Raw genomic sequence first — 27,176 nt, forward strand, 5'->3', positions numbered from 1 at the left:
GGACAGGTGGGTGTGCGGCCGCTCCCTGGGCGGGGAGGAGGCGCGGGAGCTGGAGGCGGCGGGGGCCGGAGGTGCGGGCGCGCCCCTAGGGGAGGGAGCCTCGCCGCGGGCAGTGGGAGCCGGCGAGCCGGCGGGGAAGGGGGCTGCGGGCGCGAGGCGGCGCGCAGAGGCGCGGAGGGCAGAGAGCTGAGGGGCCCCGCGAGCGCGGAGCATGAGCCGGCGGCCGGCCGGAGAGCGCCCGGGGAGCGCGGCCGCGGCGCAGCCCTGAGACGCGCGGGGTGCGGGGCCCGCGGGGGCCGGGGCCGGGGCCGGGGCCGGGTGCGGAGCGGCCCGCGCCATGGGGAGCCCCCGGGCCGCGCTGCTCCTCCTGCTCCTGCGCCCGGTCAAGCTGCTGCGGAGACGCTTCCGGCTGCTGCTGGCGCTGGCGCTCGTGTCCGTGGGGCTCTGGACCCTCTATCTGGAACTGGCGGCGTCGGCTCAGGTCGGCGGGAACCCCCTGAACCGGAGTAAGTAGCGCCGGGGGGGCCAGGGGGGCGCGGAGGTGGGCGGAGGCAGGGCCGTGGCTCCCGGCGCGGGGAGAGCAGACTCCAGTCCCCAGACCCGACTTGCAGCTCCTCTTGGTGTCCTGGTGCCCGCCCGGGCAGCGGAGGGCGGCGCGGGGGCTGGTCGCCGAGTTCCAGACCCGGCCTGGCCGCGGGGCTGTGGGGCGCGGGGGCATCCCCGGGGGGCGGGGGCACCTCCCGCGCGCCGGGCTTGCAGCCCCCAGCGAGGCAGCGCGGTGGAGGTGTGGGCTGGGGCTTCGAGTCGGGGCGCCCTCGGCCGTGTGTCCCCCCAGGCGGCCGCTCCAGGGAGCGCGGCCCAAACTTTGCCCGCAGCCTCCTCGGGGCTCGCTGCGTTTCCTCTCCCGCTGCACGTTCTGGGGTTCTTCACTTTAGCCAGACGGCGGAGAGCCCCCGTCCTCCCCCTGCCCCTGCCGCTCCTCTTCCTCACTGGGAGAGCCTCACTCTCTCCTAGTCCTGGCCACCCCTCCAGCGAGTCCTCTGAAGCTCTCTTTGGAACATACTGAACTCACCAGACCCACCCTGGTCGTGGAGACAGTGGACCAGGCAGTGGTTAGATTCCTACTCCTCTTTTTAACTTAGCTAAAGCCACTTAATTTTTCTGTGCCTCAGTTTCCTCCTAGGAAAATGGGAGGGAAAGGTCTCGTTTTACTTCAATAGCCATGGCTGTCCGACGTCATTTTCAGTTTACTCTAGATGGACCTAACAAAGTAAAGCTCTGGAAGTGTCAGGAACTGGAAAAGGTCAGTGTAATAGCAGGAAAAAGTGGAGAAACTCCAGATGAGGAGGTTCCCTGCCCAAGCCTGAGGAGTGGAGCTTCATAGTTCAAGCACATTGTTTCCCATGCCTTCACTTTCTCCTTTGAGGAAATTCTGAAGGTATATGCAGTGATGAAGTGGCTGGTGAGAAGATGCTTCGACATGTCCTTGTGTCAACTGCTCTGCCCAGAGTTGGGTGTGGTGCTTTGCCTCCTCCTGTGGCCAAAGAGAGGGAATTACTAGGGTCAGTAATTGAGCTGGTTCAAGGTAGAGACATATATTTATGGCAGAACCTCTCTGTTGGAGTAATTCTGGCTCTGAGCAGGGAGACTGGGGTTCCAATTCCTGGTTCTGCCATGAACGAGTCGGGGGATCCAAGGGGAAATGATGGCTTCTCAGGTAGAAGGAGAAAGTTGGACTAAATTGATCTCCAAGGTCCCTTTGAGTCTGGATGCTTAAATGGTGTGATCATCCCTGCTTGAGCATTTCCAGGGTCAGAGAGCTCACCACATCATGAGGAGGGCTCTGCTTAGCCTCAGCTCCACAGCTCTAAATAGGAGAGCTCTTCCTTCTGATGACCGAAATTTGCCTTCCTCTAGTTAGTTCTTCCTTCCCCTGAGCCTTGCTCTTCCCTCTGAAAGACAGTGAATCTACTCTTCCATACTGTAGCCACTCAGTCCCAAGTGGGTGAGCCCAGGTAGAATGTGTACAGGTACAGGTGGGAGGCCCCAGGAAGGGATCGCTCTTCTCTCCTCCTTGGGACATCCCTTCTCAGCGTGGCCACCATTTTGTTAGTGTGGTAGCCAGTGGGATCCTCAGCACAGATTAAAAACAGAGGAAAGCAGTTGCTTTGTGATCCTGATGTTAGTAACGTCTCTTCTTCCCATCCCCAACACACTTTTCCTTTACTTCAAGTGTGCTTTCTCCTTGGAGGCCAGAACCAGGTTGCCATCATCATAATTTCATACTCTGGCTCCTAACCTCTGACTCCTGTTGGCTGGCTCAGCCTTAGCTATCAGTTCGTGGGGCTGTTTGGTTTCCCTTCTTAGATGAATCATAACTCTCTGACTGGGTTTCCTTATTCTTTGCTTCCATTTCCAAATGGACTCTTCTCCAAAAAGGTGTTCCCAGCTTCCAATTCCAGCAATGTTTTTTTTTTTTTTTTGTAGGTTTGAGAGTTTTTTTTTTTTTTTTTAATTTTTATTTATTTATGATAGTCACACAGAGAGAGAGAGAGAGGCAGAGACACAGGCAGAGGGAGAAGCAGGCTCCATGCACCGGGAGCCCGATGTGGGATTCGATCCCGGGTCTCCAGGATCGCGCCCTAGGCCGAAGGCAGGCGCCAAACCGCTGCGCCACCTAGGGATCCCGGTTCGAGAGTGTTTTAATGGGGAGTGCTCCCGGGCGAGGTTCCATGACTCGGAGAGGTGGCCCAAGTCAGGGAAGTCGCCAATGTTTTTGTTTTAATGAGAGCCCAAGCCTGGGCACTGATGGGTCATTTGTGTCCTGTCTCAGCCTCCTAGAACCCTGAAACCCATTTGCTCTGCAGGGGGACTTTTCATTCTGGGCTGTCCCATTGTCTTCTACTCTTGCCTGGATTTCCTTTTGGAATGTGATTTAGACAGTGGCTGTGGTTTCTGGCTCCTTGTCTCCCATCCTCCTTTGTTTTTAAGAAGCCCAGATATCTTTCATCAAAGTCCTCTCGTGTCCTATAGGTTTTACTCCCAGCTCTGAGCTATTCCTCTGGAGGGAGAGCAAGGGAGGAGGAATTAAAGAGTAGAGGTAAGGAAAGGCTTGCTAGCATTCCCTTCTTTACTCCCTGGCACACCAACAGCAACCAGGCAATAGAACTTCCCTCCCAGGACTGCACCCATGGCCTTGACCACAGCAACCAGAGTCCCAGCTTGGCTCTGCTTCCCAACAAGCCACCCTACCTCCTCTCTCTAGCAATTCCTGCCAACTCACTCTACCATCAGACTTCCTGTCATCTGTAAGGCTGGCCTCCTTTACCAAGAACCTTTCATTTGCCTGTCCTTGTGTGACCGATACATTGATCTGATGCTGGAAGAAGTGTATGGAGAAAAGGCAGTCACAAACTCCAGGGTGGTAAAGTAATGACAGGGGAGCATGCTTCCTGCTTCATCTTCATGGAATAACCCAGTAGTTTAAGATATGGATGACGTGCAATTTGGGTTCCATATGTAGAAAGAGATACAACCACAATTGGAGTAACTTCAGAGAAAAACAACCCAAATCTTTAACAGATAGAAAATGGGTCCCTTGGACAAAAGAATTAGAACTGTTCAGTCATTCATTTAAACAAATATTTATTTAGCACATACTTTGAGCAAGGCGTTGTGCCAGGTCATTTAGATAGAATGATGACTACATTATGGTTTCTGCCCTCTCAATGGCTTTCTCTCTAGGAGGGGAGTTTAGGTGCATATATGAAAATAATCACAATATGAAACAATTATTGCATTTTACAGATGTGGAGCCTAGATGTTGCTGTGACACTTCTGGAAATGGGATACAGCTCTTTCAACTAATATTTCATGCAAGTGTTGACATTTCAGGAGATCTTGAGGAGTTGGGAGACTTTAATGGATATGGAAAGAGGAGGCTATTCAATGCAGAAAGCAGTATAAATAAAGACCAGGGAAAAGTTAGTGTTTGGGAATGTTGAGCATCTGGGTTTGATGAAACAGAGAGTAGGAGGGAGAATATAGGATGGTGTTATATTATGAAAGACTTTGAAAGCAACCTTGAAGACTGGCATTTCTTTGGTAGATAAGAGAAAGCAGTTTTAGAATAGGGTAGGTAACATTGTAGAATGGAACTGACAAGGGTAAAGCAGTTTTACGGTACTTTAGCAAGGATGATGCCTGAACAGGGTATTGAAAGTCCTTTGCTGTGGCTGGCATTAGCCCATTGACTGCTGAATCATGAAGCTCTCCTGGGGATAGGTCAAGGTGGTAGTGGGGCATTCAGAGGGCTTGGGGCAGGCACTATATACTAACACGGTCATAAATATTTCAGTATTTTAATAACTGGTACAGCTGTACTGGAGCGTACTGGCTGAAAAGCAGCCCTGGGAACAGACTATTATTGGAAATTTAAAGACTCTCCATCCTGGCAGGTTTTAACAAGTTATACCCATTTGTTCAGATTGGATTAGCTAAATCCTGCCTAGGGCAGAGGTCTGGACTAAAATGGTTTCTAGGTTCTTTGCTCTATAATTGACCTACTGCTGGGACCAACTTGGTGCTGGCCAAGAGACTGCATTTGGGCACAGAGCCAGGGCAGAATGATAGCATGCTAGCCTCTTTCTAGATCTCACTGGGCTGGTTCTGGTATGTCCCTGTTGAAGTGTCACGTTTACCCACTGAACCCTAAAGTGTTTCCAGGCTCAGTAATTAATCAGCTTTTGCTCCCTTAAATCTAAAACACACCTCTCTGGTTGGCCCTTGTGACTTCTGATTGACTTTGAATGGGCCTAGGGAGGCACACCCACAGATGTCAGGCAGGCAGGCAGCTCAGCTTCTGAGGTCACCACAGCCATTCTGATTTGAAAAGGATACAACCCCTCCAGGGCAGAGGTAACTCAGGGCAGAATGGTAATCTGAGCCGCAGGCAGGCAAAGAGGTAGAACAAATGAGACAGATGTGTGGGCAGAGCTGGGATGGTGTGGCTTAGAGTTGACACTCAGAGCAGAGGTGAGTAGTGAGGGGAAGCCAAGCCTGACTCCTGTGCTCCTTGTGGCCCAGGACCTCATCTCCCAATGCCCTGGCTGGACTGCCCTTCAAACCTGTGGGACCTCTGACTCCTGTTCCTTTGTCCTACTTATGTCTCTTTATGCTGCCATCCTGGCCACCTGGCTGCTGTGTGTATCTTCAAATCAGTATTCAATTCTGGGCACACACTAGGTGCTTGAATAAATACCTCCTGGTTATGGATGGTAAGCTCTGAATTTCCAAGCACCTGATATTTTCCACTGGCAAATACTTTGTTTTTCAGTGATGGATCCAAGAATAGAACCTAGGAATTCTTGTTCCTTGTACCATAATACATATAAATAACAATAACCTTTCAACACATATGCAAAGTAAGAATTAAGCTATCAATGCTTTTTTTATATAAGCATGTTTTCTTTGGACTCAACACCGTGTGTACCAGGAATGCTGTGTGGGACAGATAGGAGGAGACCTTACCCAGACTTGGCATCTCCTTTCCCTGGTCTCTTCCCTTCTTCTGACATGGCCAGGAGAACTGCAGTAGCACACCTCACCATCTCTCCTGCCCATGCCAACCACGGACCCTCATTCCAAACTGAGGCTCCATTCGCCTGCTCAGGGTTGCTGAGGCTCCTTACCACTCCTCGTCCCGGGAGTTGTTCAGATGCCCTGCCTGATTATAACTGCTTGCAGCACCAGGTCTTCTGAAGTAACCACCTCTGTGCTGGTTTTAGGAGCTGCTGGTACTTGCACTGCAGTGATTTTCCAGACCACAGAGCCTGGTCTTGCCCTCCAGTGCTAAGCTTTATGGAGCAGAGCGGAGCAGCCGCCATAGCACAGTTTGCTTTGGAAGGGGGCCTAGAGGCTGTTCTTGGAGCCTAGTTCTGTACCAAGTTCCACCAGTCTCAAAAATCTGCCCTTTGATTTTCCACAAAGACTTTTCGTTATATCCAAGGATGGTGAAGTCTAAACCAGGCCAATGATATAGTTTGAGCTTTCAGACCCCTTTAGCCTGTGATCCACAATTAATAGATTTATATGTTACCTGATATAAAAAAAAATACTACTGGAAGAGGGAAGAACAGTTTGGATGGTGTATATAAAGGGCGTTGGGCGGAATATGTTATATATTCTGAGCAAAGCATGATGGATAGCTCTTTAAATTTTGCAGACTTTTGGGTTCTAACAAGTGCTGCTTTCAATGTTAGAAGTATCCATGAGACAAGCAAAAATGAATATTATTTTTATCCTTGTGATATTTTTGTATGTAATTTATTTTTTAGCTAAATTTAAAAAAATCGTTTTAAACTACTAACCAACATTTTTAGAAAATAAGGATACAGATTGTCCTTATGGTCCCTGGCTGTGTGTGTGCGTGTGTGTGTGTGTGTGTGTGTGTGTTTTGTTTTTCATAACTTTTCATTGAAGTATCTTATATGTTCAGAAAAGTGCACATACACCTTGAATCTCCCTGTGCAATGAGCACCCTGATGAAGAAGCAGAACATGACCAACACCCCAGCAGCCCCACTTAAGAATTCCCTTTCAGAGACGCCTGGGTGGCTCAGTGGTTGAGCATCTGCCTTTAGCTCAGGGCGTGATCCTGGAGTCCCGGGATCGAGTCCCACATCGGGCTCCTGCAGGGAGTCTGCTTCACCCTCTGCCTATGTCTCTGCCTCTCTGTGTCTCTCATGAATGAATAAATAAATAAATCTTAAAAATAAAAAAAGAGAATTCCCTTTCAGTGGCTACCACAAGGACAGATTCACTTAGCCTATTTTTATGTTTTTTTTTTAATTTTTATTTATTTATGACAGTCACAGAGAGAGAGAGAGAGAGAAATTATGAAATTCTCCATAAGAACTGCTACCAGTGGGGCACGTGGGTGGCTCATTGGTTGAGCGTCTGCTTTTGGCTCAGATGGTGATCCCAGGGGCCTGGGATCAAGTTCTGGGTTGGCTCCCCACAGGGAGCCTGCTTCTCCCTCTGCCTATGTTTCTGCCTCTCTCTCTATGTCTTTCATGAATAAATAAATAAAACCTTTGAAAAAAAAAAAAACTGCTATCAGGGTGGAGTTGAAAAACATTGCTTATCCTGTGTGTGAGAACCCTCCAAAAAGGTTTCTCTGGTCTTGATATTAGAAATAGTGGGCAGCCCCGGTGGTCCAGTGGTTTGGCGCTGCCTCCGGCCCAGGGTGTGATCCTGGAGACCCAGGATCGAGTCCCACAACGGGCTCCCTGCATGGAGCCTGCTTCTCCCTCTGCCTGTGTCTGCCTGTGTGTGTGTGTCTCTCTCTATGTCTCCTTCTGCCTCTCTGTCTCTCTCTCTCTCTCTATGTCTGTCATTAAAAAAAAAACAAACAAAAAAAACAAAAAAAAAAACACTTTAGAAATAGTTGTGCTTCTTTTGAGCAGTCAATTTGTTTAAAATTTTATTGGCTATGTAAATGGTGCAACTACCTGGTTTTTCCCTTTGTATTGGTTACTAGAAAGGTTTAGAATTCAATTATTGGTTCATCTGGAAAAAAGTATAAAAGATTTTATGATCCATCTTTTGGTATGAATTTTATACCTCTATATCTTTATTTTTTCTTTCGCCCAACAATGACTTCTAGTTTATGTCATCTTACATTCCATGGTCCTTATATACCACTTTAACTTTTTCTGAAGCTAATTAAAGCATGCAAAAAATCAACAGAAGTGCTATGGTATGTAAAAAAAAGCATGAAGAAGGGCAGCCCTGGTGGCACAGCGGTTTAGTGCCGCCTGCAGCCCAGGGTGTGGTCCTGGAGACCCGGGATCGAGTCCCATGTCGGGCTTCCTGCGTGGAGCCTGCTTCTCCCTCTGCCTGTGTCTCTGCCTCTCTCTCGCTCTCTCTGAATGAATAAATAAATAAATCTTAAAAAAAAAAAAAGCATGAAGAAGAAATGAAAAATCACTATAATTCTACTATTTTGACCTAGAGATTGTTGAAAAGAAAAAGAAATAAAGTGGGGATCCCTGGGTGGCGCAGTGGTTTAGCGCCTGCCTTTGGCCCAGGGCGCGATCCTGGAGACCCGGGATCGAATCCCATGTCGGGCTCCCGGTGCATGGAGCCTGCTTCTCCCTCTGCCTATGTCTCTGCCTCTCTCTCTCTCTCTGTGTGACTATCATAAATAAATAAAAATATTAAAAAAAAAAGAAAAAGAAATAAAGTATAATAAGCTGTGATAACCAGATGCTGGATTCTGGAATACCTTAAACAAGAATTCTAGATAAATAAGCTAGAAAATAATCTTCCCAGTCTTTTTTTATTTTTTATTTTTTGGTCTTTAGTTTACTTATGTGTTGAAAAGTTGAATGGCATTCAAAAATAAATTCTCACCTCTTTATGAGTATTGTTAAAAGCTTAGAATTTACTGAGATGTTGGGGCCTGAGTCAGCATTATTGAGAACAGTGACATAAATACAAGGAAAATTCAATAAAACTTGGGGGACCCCATCACCCCTGATAAAGCAGCTAGGAGACTGGTCAGAGAGGCTGGGGAACTTTTGTCATATGGGCTTCTACCCTACCAGACCAATGGTGAGACCATAAACATGAAGACCTGTGGCCATTGCCCAGCCTGTGGCTTATGGGTGCATAAAGTCACAAACATCAGAGATCCAGCCCCTTTACTAACAGATGAGGAAAACAGGTCCGGGGAAGAGATGTTATCTTTCTCCTCTACCAATTTCATTTAAACTGTTTTCTAGGGATCCCTGGGTGGCGCAGCGGTTTAGCGCCTGCCTTTGGCCCATGGCGCGATCCTGGAGACCCGGGATCGAATCCCATGTCGGGCTCCCGGTGCATGGAGCCTGCTTCTCCCTCTGCCTATGTCTCTGCCTCTCTCTCTCTCTCTCTCTCTCTCTGTGTGACTATCATAAATTAAAAAAAAAAAAAAACAAAACTGTTTTCTTGTGGTGCCTAGCAGAGGCTATGCATGCATCCTATTCCATACCAGATAGAATTGTGCTTTCCAGTATCAAGACCTGGGAAAACGGCCCAAGGATGGGAAAAAAGAGAAAGAAAGGTGGGGGTGGGAATAGAGAAATAACATTCCAAGCAGACCAAGGATTTTATATATAAATGCCCAGAGATTGAGTGGTGTGTATTTTTCAATTTTTATTTATTTTATAAATCTGGAGTGTCTGCTGAAGTGATTCACTTTAAAACTTAAAATGCTTATGGAGCATTTACCTTCTTGTGGGGGACTGAGTGGGGGTAAAAAGCATTGATAGTTCCTGGAAAAAATGATGAACTCCGAAGACAAGGCAGGGCTTTAATCCAAGCTCTATTACTCACTAGTTGCAGGACTTTGCATAAGGTACTTAGTCCTTTTCAAGACTCAGATGCTTCATCTGGGTAAGGGGATGGGGGCGCACTTTGGGTTATAATGCCCTCCCTGTAGAGCTTTTCTTATGACTCAGTAAGATTTAGTGAGCCTAGCACATATTAGGTGCCCAATTATTTAATATAAGCCTTGCACATATTAAGAGCTCAATGAATATGAGTTCCCATCTCTTCCCCCTGAGAGTTTGCAGTCTAGTAGGAATTAGAAAATGGCTGGACAGGCAGGAGTCGATAGATAGATTCCTCAACCAGCTCTTTGCCATCACCTCAATCCATGATACAGTACTGCCTGGTCCTCAGCAGTTCTCAGGCCATCCATGTCCAGCACCTGCCATCAAATACATGTTCTTTAACCACCCTTTTTTTTTCTTCTGTCATATTCAGCACTGACTCCCATCTTTCCATCCCCATCCCAGGCAAAGATTTGCATTAGGGGGTAGGAGAGGTGGGTCTGAAGTCAAGGATTTTGCTGAGAACGAGGGATCTGTTGGGGAGGTGTCAGGGCACAAGAGCTCTGCAGTTGGGAAATGGGAGCCTGTCAATGTGCTGCATGTCCCCGAGCACACTCTGAGGATTTCTGGGACTGGAAGCCAGGAACACTGGGCAGTTATCTTCGTTTCAATCTTAGCTTTGTAACTGACTTATTGAGGGTCCTAGGGCAGGTGCCTTTTCTTTTGAGGGCTTCAGTTTCATAATCTTTGGAAGGAGATGCCTCTTTCAGGACTAGGCTTGGAACCTCTCCCATGTCACTGAGGTGTCAAGGGGACAGTCAGTATTTGCCACGCTGGCACTGATCTTTCATGACTCAGTTGCCTGACCTGAGAGGTGGCAGCTATCCCAGTGCTTCTGGCTACTCGGTCTCCAAGGTCATTTCTGACAGCATGGTCTCCACCATACAAGCAGTTGCCTCGAAGATTAAAGGCCTCTCTGCTGAGATCTTCTTACAAATCCTCTGATCCACTCCTTTCCACCCTGCCTGCCAGCCCAGGGTTCAAATAGATGCATGCAGGCATGTGCACATACACACCCTCCTCTCACCAAACAGTTGGTCTCCTGACTGCTTACCACCACCTCTGAGTCAAGGATTGGCAGGAGGAGTAAGGACATTGAGGATTTCCTCACGAACCAGGGACTGAGTGTTAATGGAGCATCTCAGTTCTTGGTTGTCTTTTTTGTTACAGCTCAGTTGAGAGAGCCTGAAAAAAGGGAGAGGACGATGAGGAGCAAATCTCAGGCAAACAGCTTCTGGGAGAAGTATACAGGCACAGTGGAGGGGAGAAATTGAGAAAGAGACATGACCCACCCCATTTTCTCAGGGATTCAATAACTATAATTTGCAAAGCTCTAAGTTTTATTTGGTTCTATTTGGTTCCTTTAAAAATACTATTTAGATACTATATTGTTCTTCTGTTTATAATAACCTAAAACATTTATTTTTTCTTTTTTTTTTTTAATTTTTATTTATTTATGATAGTCACACAGAAAGAGAGAGAGGCAGAGACATAGGCAGAGGGAGAAGCAGGCTCCATGCACCGGGAGTCCGACGTGGGATTCGATCCCGGGTCTCCAGGATCGCGCCCTGGGCCAAAGGCAGGCGCCAAACCGCTGCGCCATCCAGGGATCCCTAAAACATTTATTTTTTCTAATCTATTATCTAGAGTTGTTGGTTTCCCTAAACTAAGAGGCTGCCGAAGTGTTAGTATTTGCTTGCTGCTCTGACATTCAGTATTTTTTTTTTTTTTTTAAGTAAACTACACTTGGGTGCCTGGGTGGCTCAGTGGGTTAAGTGTCTGCCTTTGGCTCAGGTCGTGATCCTGAGATCGAGTTCTGCATTGGGCTCCCTGCTCAGCAGGGAGTCGGCTTCTCCCTCTACCCCTCCCACCAGCTTGTGCACACTCTCTCTCTTTCTCACAATCTCGCTCTCAAATTAAAAACAAAAAATCGTTAAACTCTACATCTAACATGTGGCTCGAACTTAAAACCCCAAGATCAAGAGTCAGATGCTCTACTGACTGAGCCAACCAGGCACCCTCAGTTCTTTATATTTTGACCCCTGGGGATTTCCCTTGCTTTATAGACTGTTTAATTATGTAAATAAAAATAAATTTATAAATAAAAAGTCATATTTTGTCCAGCATATCTTAGTATTTCACTGTATTTCTCAAAAGGAAGTCCTTTGGCTTGAATTTTTTTTTTTTTTTTTTTGGCTTGAATTTTTAAGACTATTTCCAACCCCGATAGCCTATAATTATTGGGAATTGTGTGTGTGTAAGCAAAGGTGAAGGTTCCCATTTGAGGGTTATAGTAGAAGCTACGTAAACTTCCAGGGAATGCAAACCCTATAGCACAGAGGCACACGTGGTATGAAGATGAGGTTGGGACAATGGTTGTGACATGCTTGTAGGGTCTCAAATGCTAGGCTACTGAGGTTGGATTTGGTGGGGGAGTAACATACATTTTTTAAAGCAGGGATTTGATGTGATGAAGGCAGTGTTTTCTTATTTTCATTCACTGATTTTACCTTGATTCTTCAGGCATTTGTCGGATACCTTTTATGTCCTAGGAACTGTGGCTATAGGTAGATGAAAACTATTGGAAGATTATAGGATGGCCTGGAGATAGAGAGGCTACTCAGGTACTTCTCTCCGTGACCTAATGTAGGCAGTGAGTGTCTAGCTGAGAAGGGTGACAGACAACTGCTGAGACCTGTTGAAGAAAGAAGTGTCAGAATTTGGTGGTAGAGTTGATGTCGGTGACAGAATGTCGGATTGTGAGTTTCACACATGGTTCTCTGGCTACACTGCTATGATCGTTTTAATTAAGGGCAGCCCTGGCCAGCCAGCATCTCCAAAGATGTTCTTATGAGAAAAAAAGTGCTTTCATTTCTCCTTACACTTTCTTCTCTAGGATTTAGATATTATGCTGGTCCTGTAGGACAATATAGAGGGACAGGAGACAGTCACTCATCTATTCAGCAAATATTTATTGCACCCTTGTTATGTCCAGGCACTGTGCTAGGTATTAGAATATTAAAGTGAACCAGAAATTCAAAGCTGTCATGGTGCTTACATTTCATGAAAAAATAAATAAATAAACACATAAACAAATATAAGAATTTGAGATGATTAATAGTTCTTGGAAGAAACTGTGAAACACAGCAATGTCACAAAATTTCCAAGCGGAGGGGTGAGAGAGAAGACTAGCTTGGAGAGTGAAGGGGCTGTCTAAGAGTGATTTACCTAAAATAGATAACTAGGGGTAGAGGACATGATTAAGCACAAAATGAGTGAGTACCTCAGGAATTCAGAGAATGGGAACTGGGTAAAAGAGGGGAAAAAATGTAAAACTGAGTCATTGCTCATATTCAGGAGAGCATCTCCTTGCTACCACCTCCTGTTGTCCTGAAAATTATGTCCTCCTTCACCTCTCTGGCTGGAATAGGGTCAGCCTTAGACTCAGTTTTCTACTGGGAGTACCTGAGAAAGAGGGGTAGCCAAATGCTCTGTTTGGGTCTGAGGAGAAGTAAGAGGGATTTTTTTTTTTGTTTTTTGTTTTTTTTCCTCATTCCAAACTTGGATCCCAAAACCAGCCTGGGAGGAGAGGGTATCTTAACCACCACACAGTTGAAATCCGCCTCTGTACCCCTTCCATCATGGCTTTATGGCTTTTTTTTTTTTTAACCTCTATGAGCACTTATCAAAGTCTGCCTTCCATCAAAGTTATTTATGTCTGTGTTTGCCTTCCCCCACGGGATAGTGAATTTCTAGAGTGCTAGACCTGGGCACTTTCCCCCACTTTGTCTTCCTAGGGCAGACACTTTTAACCTTTTGTGGCTCACATACACTTGTAGAATCTAATGAAACTGTGGAAATTTGTGCAGAAATCTGTCCCCTCATATGTTTTGCATGCTCTGCTGAGCCCCTGACACCTATCCATGGATCCTTAGTCAAGAACTCTGCCTGAGTGCTTTGCCTACTCTCTGGTACACAGTAAGTTCCCAGAGTTTGATTTGGGGACATTCTCCCAATTAAATCCCTTTACTTTAGTTGCAGGAGACAGATGTTATGTGGGAGAAAGAGAGCCAGGAAGCGGTCCCACTGGTAGGAGATGGAGAAGAGCCTTATGAACTGGAAGTAACCATCCAGAGAGCAATAGCTTCATTGTCGCTTCTCATCCCTGCAGAGTCAGCCCTTTTGGACTGGTCTCCTCCCACTCTCTTAAATGCTGCTGTCCAGTCTCATGATATTGCTCATGCTTGCTTTTCAAAGCTCTGCCCATTCTTTCAATCCCATCTCTTCCTTGAAGCCTTCCAGTTATTTCTGTGCCAGCCGACCTTACTCTTTGTGGATTTTCTGTTGCACTGAAGTTGTCTGAAACTCAAAGTCGATCTTTTCTTTTCTTTTCTTTTCTTTTTCTTTTCTTTTCTTTCTTTTCTTCTCTTTTCTTTTCTTTCTTTTCTTTATTGGGAGAGAGAGAGAGGGAGAGGCAGGCAGGGAGGGGAAGAGGGAGAGAGAGAGAATCTTGAGCAGGCTTCATGCCCAGGGGCTCAATCACATAACCCTGAGATCATGACCTGAGCTGAAATCAAGAGTTGGATGCTTAACTGACTGAGCCACCCAGGCACCCCTCTTTTGTTATTTTAGATATTTTCTTTTATTTCTACTATATCTGGGGTGGTCTTATGTACTCCAAGTAGGGTTGTTAAAGAGCCAGAGATGGCCCCAGGGGATCTGATGATGGCGGTTCGCTTCACCCTCCCCATGAGCATGGATGAAGTGCTTGGAAGAGGCAGGTCGTGAACTTGGAGTTGAGTGGGCACAGCATGTTTCCTCCATATGGACATAGCCATCCTTTCTACCTTAACTCTTGAGGTGGCTGTTATGCCTTCTGTGCCATCTGCCAGTGTCTTTACCCCGCTTTTTCTTCCTTTGTCATAGCATAGGGGTCAGAAGCAAATCTCTGAAATTAGACTACCTGGGTTTGAATCCTAGCTCCAATTCTCAGTAAGCTGTGCTCTAGTGAGCAGAGGACTGAGCTTCACTATGTCCTAGCTACTTATCTGTAAAATGGAGATATTAATAGTTCTACTTCGTTGGGTTTTTGTTGTGGCAACTAAATGAAATAAGACATCTAAGGTACTTAGAACAGTCTGAATACATGTTTATGTATGCTTGTTTTTATTATCATCTTGTTTTTTTAAATTATTGTTTTTTAATTCATGTAATCAGCCTCTAAGGCCCCTTTGTTTCTCTCTCTCTCTCTCTTTTTTCTTTTTCTTTTCTTTTTTTTTTTTTTTTTTATGATAGGCACACAGTGAGAGAGAGAGAGGCAGAGACACAGGCAGAGGGAGAAGCAGGCTCCATGCACTGGGAGCCTGATGTGGGATTCGATCCCGGGTCTCCAGGATCGTGCCCTGGGCCAAAGGCAGGCGCCAAACCGCTGCGCCACCCAGGGATCCCTCTCTCTCTCTTTTTTAAAGATTTTATTTATTTATTCATGAGAGACACAGAGAGAGAGGCAGAGACACAGGCAGAGGGAGAAGCAGGCACCATGCAGGAAGCCTGATGCAGGACTTGATCCCCGTACCCCGGGATCATGCCCCAAGCCAAAGGCAGGCACTCAATGGCTGAGCCACCAGGCATCCCTTGTTTCTCTTTGATTGTTTTTTGGGAGCTGTCCTTCACATATTGCAGAGAATCCTAGAACAGAATGGATCTCAGAGATTTTAAAAATCTGAGATGGAAAATACCTGCATTTCTTATTCCAGGCCAATGGCAGACCTCTTCAGTAGAACATCTAATTCTTCCCCTGAGCCTAGATGCAGTCTCAAAATCTTTCTCAACGCAGTGGTGAGTTGCCTCTTAGAGTATAATCTGCCCAAACTCCTCATCTCACTGATGCAGAATTTAAGGCCTAGAGAGTTTTAAGCAAGAATGTAGCACTAAGCCCAGAATTCCTGATGCCTGAGTAGTGCGCTTTACAGCACACCATGCCCCTCACCATTCTGCCATTACTTGTTCCCTTTTTGTTTGCTGGGAATGCTTTCTTTTGCTGTCTTTCATGAGGTCCTTTTTCCTACCCATACAAGCAATCTGGTGGTGTACAAAGTAAGCATATAACCCATTCTCAAGTCTGTTAATCTATCTTTACTTGCCAGCCAATGAACTGAAGTTATTGTTACCTAGCTGGGGGGGATTGTGTACCCAGTTCAGCTGCTGTTGAGGGTGACTTGTGGATTTTCTGAAATTTCTCTTGTGACACCCTGCATTGATATTGATAGCTGTGGGTAATCAGGCTCTTGTTGTTGACTTCTCATATTGCAAAGGGCAGGCCAAGATGTGACATTTTCTCATTCAGCAGGTCCCTTTGTTTCTCATACCCTCCCTGCCTTAGACCAGCCCTTTCTAGTAAAGTAGAGAGCTTCATAAAAAAAAAAGAAAAAAAAAAAAAAAAAAAAAAAGCAAGGGCAGCCCCGGTGGCGCAGCGGTTTAGCGCCGCCCACGGCCCTGGGCGTGATCCTGGAGACCCGGATCTGGATCGAGAGCCCAGGTCGGGCTCTGCCTCTCTCTCTCTCTGTATCTCTCATGAGTAAAAAAAAAAAAAAAAAGCAAATGGAGTTATGATATCCTATTTCACCTCCTTGAGTTGAGAAGGGATAGGGAATAGGCTTAGATGAAGTTGATTTTTCTTTTTTTAAATATTTTATTTATTTATTCACGAGAGACACAGAGAGAGAGAGGCAGAGACACAGGCAGAGGGAGAAGCAGGCTCCATGCAGGGAGCCCAATGTGGGACTTGATCCTGGGAGTCTAGGATCACACCCTGAGCCACAGGCAGGTGCCCAACTGCTGAGCCACCCAGTTATCCCAACGAAGTTGATTTTAAATCAATAGTCTTGAAACATATGAATCAGGAGAGCCTTTGGTAGAAAAGTACTTATTGTTTTAAAAAAATATTGTCATCTTTATTCTCATCTCTGGAGAAAGAAACAAGCTGACGAGGGCTGATGTTTTCATAATCCTAATCCCAGTTAGCAAATAGAAGTCCACTGCCAGCAATTCTGTGTGGGGGTAAAAAATGAAATGGATGACAAATTGAAGACCAGTTGCAGAGAGGAAGTGATAAGTGGGTTCGGAAGACATTTGGAAGCCTATAGAGAGGAGGTGAAAAAACTAATATTCAAGTTTGATTTAACATGTTGAATAACAATTCAACCTTGTTCTGATGCATGAAAGAAAAATATTTGCATAAGGAACCTTCTACAATAGTGAAGCTTTAATTATGTTTCTCAGGAAATACCACCTGTCTGTCGTGGGAAAACATTTATCTAAGAAGTGGTATTAAATTGGAAGTTGGTATTTACCACTTGAGCAAAAGAAATGAGCATAAAGTGCTTAAGGGACTTATTGATACAAAAATTAGGGAATTTTAATTTCTGAGGAATAGCAATATATTGTAATATTTTTAGGGAAACAGTTATGAAATTTTTTAGTGCCCCTTACAAATCTGAAGTCGTTTTCTGTTAGCTTAGCAAGATAAACATATATCATACATAACTTGGTTTGCTCAAATGATTATGCTTGGTATATTTAGAAATTGGAAAGCCAGAGAGGCGAGTTGATGGGGGTGGGGGAGAAACCTCAAAGTTGTTTCTTCTAAAACCAAGAAAAGGCGGCCCCGGTGGCGCAGCAGTTTAGTGGCTCCTGCAGCCCAGGCCGTGATCCTGGGGACCCTGGATCGAGTCCCACGTCAGGCTGTCTGCATGATGCCTGCTTCTCCCTCTGCCTGTGTCTCTGCCTCTCTCTCTCTCTCTAAGAATGAATAAATAAAATCTTTTAATAAAAAAAAATAAAACCAAGAAAAAAGTCCTCAAGAAAGGGTTGCTTTTCTTTCTTTCTTTCCTTCTTTTTTTTTTTTTTTTTAAGATTTTATTTATTTATTCATGAGAGACAGAGAGAGAGAGAGAGGCAGAGACACAGGCAGAGGGAGAAGCAGGCTCCACGCAGGGAGCCCGATGTGGGACTCGATCCCCTGTCTCCAGGATCACACCCTGGGCTGAAAGCGGCGCTAAACCGTTGAGTCACTGGGGCTGCCCGAAAGGGTTGCTTTTCTATATTTTTCTGTCCCTTTCTATCTCTAAGAAGGTTTGGAAAGTTCCAGGGTAGTGAACGCTTTCCCCAGCTGGCAGGGTTTTCGTGATCCAGTCATGTGAGGGAAGGAGTAGAAGGCAAGGCAGAACAATAGTACCTTGTTTTCATGAGGAACTTTGCTTCTGGGAAACTTGGAGCAACTTAGGCTACATCCACATTTTAGGATCAGAGATTGCTATTTCTCCCTGAAGGAAGATTGCACCTTTCCACCCGTCTGAGAAGGGGTCCCCTGCTACAGTCTCGGGATGCATATGGAGCAATGTGGGTGGGAAATGACACTCATCCAGCGTGATGAGCCCTGGAAAATTCATGTGGAAGACAGAAGGTACAGCCTGCCTCTACTTACATAGAGGAAAAACTAAGGCAAAAGGTGGTAAGAGGTATACACAAACCTATTCAGCCTGCTGATGAAGGAAGTTCACTCAAGTGTACTGGCTCTCAGCTCTAGGTCAGAGCTGTGGGGTGGCTCTAAAGCTCAGCAGGCCTCAGTATGCAGTCTAGAATCCCTCTTGAGTCACTTAACACTCACTGTGGGTATTTTATTTCCTGGCTGTGGCCCTGCCCAGGAGCCTTCCCCTAGACCAGCGAGCTGATGTTTGTTGGACTATCAAAACTGGGGTAGAGAGAGCGTGTGCTGGAATCTGCTCATCTGGCTGCCTGGAACTAGCCAATGAGGGAGACAAAATGAGCAATGAGGGAAATGTGGAGGAGGGGGGTCATTCTTCTAGGGGGTCAGAAATACAGAAAAAGGTGAGCAACAGTGTCAGGTACAGATGAAAGGTCCAGAAGGATGAGACCTGAGAGGAAACCTGTGTATTTGGCCAAGGAGCAAGGAGAGTCACTGATGAATTGCATGATCAATTGAGATCTGTCATACCAGAAGGCGGAAATTAGAAGCCAAGTTATAGAATCATGGAGTGTTTGGGCTAGAGGAGAACTTGGAAGTCTTTTTCTTGTAGGCACATGGTTAGGGCTAAGAACCCTGAGCTGGGAGTCAGGGCACCTGGGTTCCAATCTTGGTTCTGATGTGCCTCAATTTTCTTATTCGTAAATGAGAAGGCTGGGCTACTTGGTCCTTGAGGTCCCCTCTGGCTCCAACATTATTTTTAAGAGAGTAGTATTTGCACCAGCACTGAGGTTCTGAGCTGGAAGTGGCTAGAGAAAGATTGGAAAAAAGAGATTTCAGAGAGATACTTGTATTCAAATCCTGGCTCAGTCACTAGCTGCTGGACCTTGCCTTCTCATTCAACAGGACTAGGAGTTGGGTCCTGGGCCTAGCTCTTATCACAGAGACAGAAGCCCGTCTCCACCTTCCTCTAGCATTCTCTCCTCCCCCACTCATTTGGGAAGGACAGGTTCCATAGGCGGGGCAGTGAAGGAGAGGTGGAAGTACAAGGGGAGCAGGGGGAGCCTGGGATAATGATCGTTAGGGGGTAATGATTGTTAGGTCTCTGGGAAGCCTTTGGTTGGAGAGGCTTAGTGACTTTGAGGGGCATTTCCATGGGCCCTAGTGAGCAGGGTCATCTTTCCTTTAGCCCTCCTACCTATTCTTTCTGTGTGCTTCTAAGCTGTGGTCCCCCTGCCTCTGCAGCTCAGCCCAGGAGTGGGAGAAACTTGTTTCCAGGGATTGGCCATGGGGTTGGCTGCTTATTTTGGGAGCTCCAACCACAGGCTTCTTGAGCAGACCATCAGAAGCTTAAGGACCTAGAGGTAGAGGTCAGTGAGTCATGGACTCGGGCTCTGCCTCAGGGAAGAAGCCCTCCCTAGAGGTGTCCCTACAGGAAGCAGACTTCCCCTCTAAAAGAAGGGGACTGATACATCTGGATTCTTCCTCACAGGGTTACTGACTTAGGTCAATTAATTTGATGAGCATCCTCATGGTGTTCAGTATAATGGGAATAATGATCCTGACCTCACAAGGTTGTGGTGGCTGATTGAAAACCTGGCACACCTTAAACTCTCAGGAGGTTTGCTTTCCCTTCCTTGGTGTGCTTTGCATTAAGAATAGGACAGGGTGTACCCCATAGGTGTAGACAGGGAGGAAAAGCAGAAGAAAAGCAAAAGTTAAGTCTCCCACGTACACAGACCCTCTTGCTTCCCCTGGTTGCCCAGTTCCAGCCTGAGGCTGACCAGAACAGGAAAGTGGGATTTTGCTCTGTGCTGCCTTCCTCCTAACCCCTTGTTGTCCTGGGGCAGACAGGCTCCCAGTCATTACCTCACCGCAGGGCCTTGTCTGCCAGAGTGAGTGGTGGAACTGCCTGGGTGGAGAGCTGGAGGCTAATTTTAGACCTGGAGATTCCCTGCCAGCAGCTGTGGCTGGGCCCAGGCAGCTGGCTGGGCCGCCTGTGGGGAGTTCTAAGTCTTCTTGCAGGGAGGCGTGGGCACAACCCTCCGGGTCTGCTCTCGGGCATATTCCTGCCTCTGCCTTAGCTGCGGGGAAAGCCGAAGATACAGGTTCCTTTGCGCAGAGGGTGGGGCCTTGAAGCTGCCTGTTTCTCTAAGGCTCTTGCATTAAGATAGTTCTTGCGTTAAGATATTGCTTTTCTTTTTTTTAAGATTTTATTTATTTATTCATGAGAGACACAGAGAGAGAAGCAGAGACACAGGCAGAGGGAGAAGCAGGCTCCATGCAGGGAGCCCGACATGAGACTCGATCCTGGGTCTCCAGGATCACGCCTTGGGCCAAAGGCGGCGCTAAACCGCTGAGCCACCCAGGCTGCCTGCGTCAAGATATTTCTTGCATTAAGATATTTCTATCCTTTATTCCTTTCCAGGAACTACTGATGTCACACCTCCATGGCTGATGGTTTCTGAAAAGGGGCAGCTGGGGGTAATGAGAAGAGCATATCCCCAAACTATCCTGAGTTTGTAGACTAAATCCAGCCTCCTGCTCAACACCAAGTGAAGAATTGCATTTAGGGCTTCTCAGCCTTTTTCTTATTGGCAAACATAGAAAGTGACAGGAAAAGATATTTTCCCACATGAGTGTAAAGACGTAAAGGTATTTGTAGTTGAATGCAGCTAACCCTGGAGTTCCACTCACCCCAAAATCCGAGGGGTTGATACTTGGCACATCCTTTACCCATTTGAAGCCCACTAGTAGGCCATGGCACACTGGGTGGGAAGTTGATACTCCTCAGCAGTGGGCTCTAGTCCTTATGAATGCTCAGTCCCAGCCCCAGGACACATCTCCTGGGTTAATTGTAAACTTATACTGAAAAGGAACCCAGAAAGCATGGAACCTATCCTCTTCTTACAGATGAGGAAACTGAAGTTCAGAGAGGTTACTTGCATTGTTCAGGGTTTTGTGGTAAATGATCTTTGCAGTCAAGTTTGAGTGCTAGCATCTTTAGCCATTGCACACTATGATGCAACAGAGTTGATTTGCACAATGAGCTGGCCTGTGAGGATAATCTCTTGAAACTTGTATTTCCCATCTATAAAATAGAACTAATTTTACTTTCTGCTCCTTCTTGTGTAAACAGTTTGAATATGAATATAAAAGCACTATAGCACTGTAAAAACTGGCATTTATTGAGAACTAATAGTATTCCAGCTACTTTTCAAGTATTCCTTCTCATCTTCCTTCAACCCCCATCAAGACCACATGATTCCTATTTTACAGGGCAGTTTGCCTCCTTGCTCTCAGCATTCCTCTATTAACAAATCTCTTCTCCCTGTCTTCCCCAGGGTGTTGGCTTAACTTTGTCAGTGGCAGTCATTCTAGAGCTGAAATGCTAGAGATATGAAGCATCTGTCCTTACCCCACCCCTAGTGCAAGCAATGCCACTGCTGGCGCATGCCAGATTCCCTGTTTATCTCTGGGGGCCATCACCCTCAGCTGAGAAAGGTGGAGGCTCTGAAAACTTTATCAGTGGTTTTCAGTCTGGCTATACATCTGCATCACCCAGGGAGCTTTACGAACTATCCATACCAAGACTCACTTAAAGTCAATCAATTAGGTGTGAAAAGGGGGGAGGAACAAAGCATCAGCTTTCCAGGTCTGCACTTTCTCTCCAGATGAGATGAGCTTAGCTTAGAAATAAAGGATGATGAATAGATAAGAGAGTACAAAGCTAAGCAATGACTGAGAATGTCCTGGGCCCCAGGCTGATCCAGGATTAGGCCAGTGAAGACTGGAAATGGGACCAGTAACAGAGAAGGAAGGAGACAATGAAGTAGAAAGGAAAAAGGAAAAAACCGGGGGTGGGGGGTGGGGGGGGGTGCGTGGTGTTAGAGGATGCTAAACTGCCCCTATAATGACCCCATACCTTCCCAACGGTACCTGTTTCATGAGTTGTTTCACCCAATAAATATTTGATCATGTGGTATGTATGAACTGCAGGACATGCAAAGAAGTGTGAGCTCCACCTAGTTGGTATTCTAAGAGCTATGGTGTTCTTGCACAGATGGATGGTAAATATCAAAAATAATGCATTCCCTTGACAAGTACTCTCTCCAACATCCAGAAACCCTCTTACCTCGGGTAGAGCTTATTACACTTGTTTAGAGTCTGTAATGTAAGGGTAAGAAACATGTCTGTTTTGTGTCTTAGTCACTACTCTAATGCCCAGAACCTAGCATTATGTCCACTTCAAAGAAGACCCTCCACTGATTCTGTATTTGTTTATTGAATTTGATTATTTGAAATAACTAAAGCAAGGTGAGCTGTATGGGCATTGAGAGCGTAATTATGTGCTCAAGTGCCTGGTAGAAGTAAGAGAAATCTAGTTAGGGGAGGAAGCCTCTGTGGTAGAGGTGAGATTTGAATTAGGACTAAATGGTACAGAAGGCTTAGATAGAGAAAAAGGAGCTTAAAGACGGAACAAGCAAGGATGTGCCAGGATCATGATGAAGAACCCTGTTTGATAGAAGAAGCTATTATGTTCCATAGGGAGGGTGGTCATGAAGAGGAAAGAGGTCCTTACTATCCAAGGGCAACTAACGTTGAGAGAAAGGGAGGAAGGAATCAGCTATAGGAAATGGGTACATGCTCAGTAGATAGATGAATGACTTGATCATTTAAATAAATTTTCTATCTCTATTTTGAGCCTATTCTATAACATGAGCAATCTATAAATTGAGACCCCTGTGTTGGGGTGGTGTTTACAGGTGTTCCATCTAGGAACAAAAGATGTGAAAAGCCATGACCCAGAAATAAGTGAATAACCTCAGGATTAACAGCCCCAGGGCCTCGGCTGGCAATGAAGAATGACAGAGCAGTGGTTCTCAACCCTGGCTGCATACCAGGTCATCCAGGAAGCTTAAAAATAATTGAGGCAAAAGGTTGGAGGTTATACAAGTATATACATTTGTCAACACTCACAGACTGTTCACTAAAATGGGCACATTTTATTGTATACAAATTACACTTAAGCACAGTTAATTTTAAAACAAAATACACTGGAGCAGAAACTTCCATGAGAACCAGTGCCAGCATAGGAAAACCTAAACTGTAATTGACAAATTGCTAGAGGCTCAGTGTGGATAAGTCTGAGAGTTAAAAACTTCAGCAGGGAGATCTAATGCACAACATAGTGATTATAGTCAACAATACTGTGTACAAACTTCAAAGTTACTAAGACTGGATCTTAATTTCACCACACACACACAAAATGATAATTATGTGACACAGTAGAGATGTTAGTGAACTCTGTGGTAGTAATCATATTGCAGTATATAAATGTAGCAAATCAACACTGTTATATGCTTTAAACTTACACAGTGTTGTAGGTCAATTATATCTCTACAGACAAAAAATTTTAGGGGGATTCATTCATAGGGGAGCCCTCCCACTTTTGTGTTTTACTTCTAGGAGCTCTGCCAGGTCCTCACAGTGGATCCTGGAGAAAAATCCCCTTGTGCTTCCAGGAAGGGGAAGAGAAAGGAACCACTATGAAATACTCCAGAGCAGTCTGTTCTTCTTAACATGGCCTGCTGTAAGGAGAAACTATTTTTACCAGGGCCTAAACTACCTGGGGGAAGGGAAATACCCAACTTCAGCCCACTCTAGTCATATTGTCCCACCTAAGGACAAGGAGTGGGAATAGAGAAGCACTAGTGAAGGTCACAGTCCAGATGGACAGGTTCACCAAAAGATTGAGACCTAATCATAGGACTAGACTATTTCCCCTTCCTCCACACCCTACTGTCATGTCCCTAAAGGCCTATTTTCTGCAACCCCTTTACCTAGTATATTGTGTCTACTTTTCAATAAAAAATTACAAGGCATACTAAAAGGCAAAACCACAGTTTGAAGGGACCAAACATCAGAACCAGCATCAGGTATGTGGAAGTGTTGGAAGTATCAGATCAGGACTTTAAAAAAATCTATGATTCATATGCTAAGGACTTCAATGGAAAAGGTAGACAACATGCAAATACAGATGGATAATCTAAGCAGAGAGATGGAAATTCTAAGAAAGAATGAAAAAAATTATAGAGATAAAAAATGCTGTAACAGAAATGAAGAGTGCCTTTTTTTTTTTTTTTAAGGAGGGTGGTGGGGGAGAGGGAGAGAATCTTAAGCAGTCTCCAGCATGGAGCCCGACACGGCTTGATTTCACAACACTGAGATCATAACATGAGCTGATATAAAAAGTAGGATGCTTAACCAACTGAGCCACCCAGGCACCCCTGAAGAGTCTCATTAGTTGCTGGATATGTCCAAAGAATCTCTGGTCTTGACAATATGACAGTAGAAACTTATAAAACTGAAAAGCAAACAAACAAAGACTGAAAAAAAAAAATAGAACAAACTATCAAAGAACTGTGGGACAGGGATCCCTGGGTGGCGCAGCGGTTTGGCGCCTGCCTTTGGCCCAGGGCGCGATCCTGGAGACCCGGGATCAAATCCCACGTCGGGCTCCCGGTGCATGGAGCCTGCTTCTCCCTCTGCCTGTGTCTCTGCCTCTCTCTCTCTCTCTGTGAGACTATCATAAATAAATAAAAATTAAAAAAAAAAAAAAGAACTGTGGGACAACTATAGAAGGTATAATAAAAGCATAATATTCACCAGAGAACAAGGAGAGAAAGGAACGAAAGAGATATTTGAAGGAATCGTGACTGATAATTTCCCCAAATTAATGTCAGACATCAAACTATAGATCCAGGAAGCTTAGAGGACACCAAACAGGCTAAATGCCTCCCTCCCCCAATCATATTCAAATTTCAGAAAATCAAAGATAAAGAAAAAAACCCTGAAAGAAGCCAGAGGAGGAAAAACAAAAACAAAAACAAAACAAAAAAAACAAAAAACAAAAAAAAAACACCTCACCTATAGAGGAGCAAAGAATTCTATTTGTCATCTCAGAAACCATGCAAGCAAGAAGAGAGTGGTGTGAAGTATTTAAAATGTTAAGAGAAAAACCCACCAACATAAAATTTTGTTATCTTCTAGGAGTTTTATAATTTTGCCTTTCAGATTTAGGTCTGTAATCCAGATTGAGTTGATTTTTGTGAGAGTGGTTAAGGTCTGTGTCTAGATTATTTATTTTCTTCTTTTTTCGCATGTGGCTGCCCAGTTATTCTGGTACCATTTGTTGGGAAGGACTATCTTTGCTTCCTTGTATCACCTTTGCTCCTTTGCCAAAGATCAGTTGATTATATGTGGGTCTGTTTCTAGAATCTTTTTTTTTTTTTTAATATTTTATTTATTTGTTCATAAGAGACACAGAGAGAGGCAGAGACACAGGCAGAGGGAGAAGCAGGCTCCTCGCAGGGAGCCTGATGTGGGACTTGATCCCTGGACTCCAGGATCACGCCCTGGGCCGAAGGCAGATGCTCAACTGCTGAGCCACCCAGGCGTCCCTGTTTCTAGAATCTTTATTTTGTTCCACTTATTTGTCCATTTCTTTTCATCAATATTACATTGATTACTACTGTAGCTTTTTTTTTTTTTTCTACTGTAGTTTTATATTAAGTCTTGAAGTCAAGTAATGTCAGTCCTCCAACTTTGTTCTTCTTCAATATTGACTTGGCTATTATGGATCTTTTGCCTCTCCATATAGACTTTAGAATCACTTTGCCAATATTCATAAAATAACTTACTAGGATTTTGATTGGGATACCATTGAATCTATAGATCAAGTTGAGGAGAACTGACATCTTAACAATATTGAGTCTTCATATACATGCACATGGACTATCTTTCCATTTATTTAGTTCTTCTATGTTCTCTTTCATCAGAATTTTGTACATTTCCTCATATAGATCTTGTACATATTTTGCTAGATACCTAAATATTTCATTTGGGGGCATTAATGTAAATAGCAATGTATTTTTAATTTCAAATTCCATTTGTTAATCGCTAGTGTATAGGAAAGAGATTGACTTTTGTATATTAATTTTGTGTCCTGCAACCTCACTATAATTGCTTATTAGTTCCAAGGGTCTTTTGTCAATTCTCTCATATTTTCTATGTAAATTATCTTGTTTTCATGAACAAAGATGATTTTGTTTCTTCCTTTCCAATCTGTATACCTTTTGTTTCCCTTCCTTGTTTTATTGCACAACTAGGACTTCTGTTGAAAAGCAGTGGTGGTAGAGGACATCCTTTTCTGTTTCTGAACTTGGCAAAAAACTTCAAGCTCTTCACCATTAAGTACGATGTTAGCTGTAGGTATTTTGTAGATGTTCTTTATCAAGTTGAGGCAGTTCACCTCTATTGCTAGTTTGCTGAAAGTTTTTAGCATGAATAAATGAATAACCCAAATCCAGAATATGGAGAACACCAAATGCTGGCAAGGTGTTATGGAGCATTCATAGCTGATGGAAATGCAAAATGGTACAGTCACTTTGGAAGGCAGTTTGGCTGTTTCTTTCAAAACTAGACATACTCTTACCATATAATCCAGCAATCATGCTCCTTGGTATTTACCCAAAGGAGTTGAAGAATTATGTCCACACAAAAACCTGCACACAGATGTTTATAACAGCTTTATTCATAATTACCACTACTTGGAAGCAATCAAGATGTCCTTCTGTAGGTGAATGGTTCGATAAACTGGAACATTCAGACAATGTACTAAAAAGAAATGAGCCATCAAGCTCTATAAAGACATGGAAGGACCTTAAATGCACATTGCTAAATGAAAGAAGCTGTCCGAAAAGGCCAGATGCTCTATGATTATAACTAGTTGACATTCTGGAAAAGGCAAAACTATGGAGACCTAAAGAAAAAAGTCAGTGATTGCCAGAGGTTAGGGGGAGGGGCGGCATGAATAGGCAGAGCAAAGAGGATTTTTAGGGCACTAAAACTATTCTGTATGATAATACAGTGGTGGCTGCATGTCATTATACATTTGTCAAAACCCGTAAAGTGTGCAACACCAAGAGACACAATAGTAACTGTATTATAAACTCTATTATAAACTTTAAGGGACAATAATGTGTCAATATGGGTTCATCAATTTTAACAAATGTACCATTCTGATGAGAATGTTGATAGTTGGGGAGTTTGTGGGTATTTTGGACAGAGGGTATAAACTCTGTACTTTTTGCTTTGACCTAAAATTGCTCTTAAAAAAATAAGTTTATTAGTTTAAAACATTGTGGGAGTGGTCTGTGGGGTATGTGTCCCTGAGTCTAGAGTTATAAAGAACAA

At 44.7% G+C, this 27,176-nt stretch overlaps 1 protein-coding gene across 3 annotated transcripts in view; it reads left to right on the forward strand.

Annotated features, from left to right (window-relative positions):
* The first annotated feature begins 291 nt into the window (after nt 1–291).
* Nucleotides 292–27,176, forward strand: part of B4GALNT3 (beta-1,4-N-acetyl-galactosaminyltransferase 3) — a 133,147-nt gene continuing 106,262 nt past the window's right edge. Inside the window, exon 1 of one of the 3 annotated variants that reach the window (XM_077871553.1) lies at nt 292–506. In XM_077871553.1, the coding sequence (XP_077727679.1) occupies nt 338–506 (169 nt within the window). In that variant the 5' untranslated portion in view covers nt 292–337. The remainder of the gene's footprint in view (nt 507–27,176) is intronic. The other 2 variants (XM_077871555.1, XM_077871554.1) reach the window with 2 other exon arrangements.

This window comes from Canis aureus, chromosome 25 (genome assembly GCF_053574225.1).
Source record: "Canis aureus isolate CA01 chromosome 25, VMU_Caureus_v.1.0, whole genome shotgun sequence".
NCBI lineage: Eukaryota > Metazoa > Chordata > Mammalia > Carnivora > Canidae > Canis > Canis aureus.